The sequence below is a fragment of the Egretta garzetta genome, unplaced genomic scaffold (genome assembly GCF_000687185.1).
Source record: "Egretta garzetta isolate BGI_Z169 unplaced genomic scaffold, ASM68718v1 scaffold59, whole genome shotgun sequence".
Lineage (NCBI taxonomy): Eukaryota > Metazoa > Chordata > Aves > Pelecaniformes > Ardeidae > Egretta > Egretta garzetta.
Genome location: NW_009267230.1, coordinates 528039 through 529266, shown reverse-complemented (window position 1 = coordinate 529266; position 1228 = coordinate 528039). Strand labels below are relative to the sequence as shown.

The window sequence follows — 1228 nt, the reverse complement described above, 5'->3', positions numbered from 1 at the left end:
CCCGCAGCCTCAGCTCACCCAGTTGCTCTCCGTTTTTCCCTGAGACACGGCCCCTGGTCTTTACGTCGTCCTGCTTAGGCGCGTAACGCCAAGCCTGTGCCTTTACCGCCTGCCTGTCGGGGCCCCGGCTCCCTGCGGCACTGCTCATGCGCTGTAGGTAGGTGCCGAGGAAGACTGGGGTAGGAGCGACTCCTCCGCACGAGTAGCACGTTTTTGCTAATCTTTTAGTGTGCCTTTTCAGGATCCCCAAGTCTTGATTGCTCAGCATGCCCCTTAGAGGAGGTTGTAGCTAACGGGGGTGAGAGTTTCTCTGCTCAGGAGTTACGGTGGGAGTTTGTATTAATGGATCCATTTTCCTTTTCAGCGCTGCAGAATGGAGAACTATAAGAAGACAAAAATTGTGGAAAAACCTTGTCCTCTTCCTTTCACTGACCTGCCCCCTGATATTATTGAAATGAAAGTGAAGGACGGGAGCAAAATCAGGAATCTGATGGGCTATGCCATCGGCAAGATGGAGCTGGACTCGGTGAGGCAGATCCTCTTCACAGGCTCGGGCAAGGCCGTCAGCAAGACCATCACCTGTGTGGAAATCATGAAGCGGAGGCTCAAAGAGCTGCACCAGATCACCAAAGTGCTCTTCAAACAGATCGAAGAGATCTGGGAACCCATTGTGCCTGAGGCAGGCCTCGATGCCTTGACAGTTAAGAGAAACATTCCCGCCATATGCGTCCTGCTCAGCAAAGACGCCCTCGATCCTCAGGAGCCGGGATACCAGGCTCCGGGCTCTTTTGACGCCTTCTGGATCGAGACGCTTAAAGCGGAGTCGCAGGGCCAAATGAAGAGGAAGCAGGGTGGAGGCAGGGGAGCTGGCAGCACGGGCAAGCACCCTCGGTCCGCTGGAGGAGGGCCCGGGGAGTCCTGCGCCAAGTCCTGAGACGACAACGCCGTGTTTGGGTGTAGTTTAGGGGAGTTACGGAAACAAGCCAGCTGCTGTAGCCGGAAAGCTGCTGCTGAACACGGGGGCTTGCAGGGTTGTTAGGGAGAAGTTAGCTGCTTCAAAACGGGCGCGACCGTAGCTGCCTGAGACTGTGTTTTGACAGGTTCCCTTGCCAAAGGCTGCCGGGCTGCCCTCCCCAGCCTGCGGTTCAGGGAGGACGGGAGCCACCTCTGCTTGAGCAAGGACCGTTGGCGTCTCCTGAGAACGGCTGCCTGCTGAGCGGGGTTTGGG

At 56.8% G+C, this 1228-nt stretch overlaps 1 protein-coding gene across 2 annotated transcripts; it reads left to right on the top strand.

Moving 5' to 3' along the window:
* The first annotated feature begins 53 nt into the window (after positions 1 to 53).
* On the top strand, positions 54 to 1222 carry RPP25L (ribonuclease P/MRP subunit p25 like). 2 transcript variants are annotated; one of them, XM_009647340.2, is made up of 2 exons: positions 54 to 157; positions 365 to 1222. In XM_009647340.2, exon 2 carries the CDS (start codon positions 374 to 376, stop codon positions 932 to 934), a length of 561 nt encoding a protein of 186 aa, XP_009645635.1. In that variant the 5' UTR covers positions 54 to 157; positions 365 to 373; the 3' UTR covers positions 935 to 1222. The 2 variants fall into 2 exon arrangements, with proteins under 2 accessions (XP_009645635.1, XP_035758586.1); XM_035902693.1 differs by lacking the exon at positions 54 to 157 and adding an exon at positions 205 to 282.
* Positions 1223 to 1228: the final 6 nt, after the last annotated feature.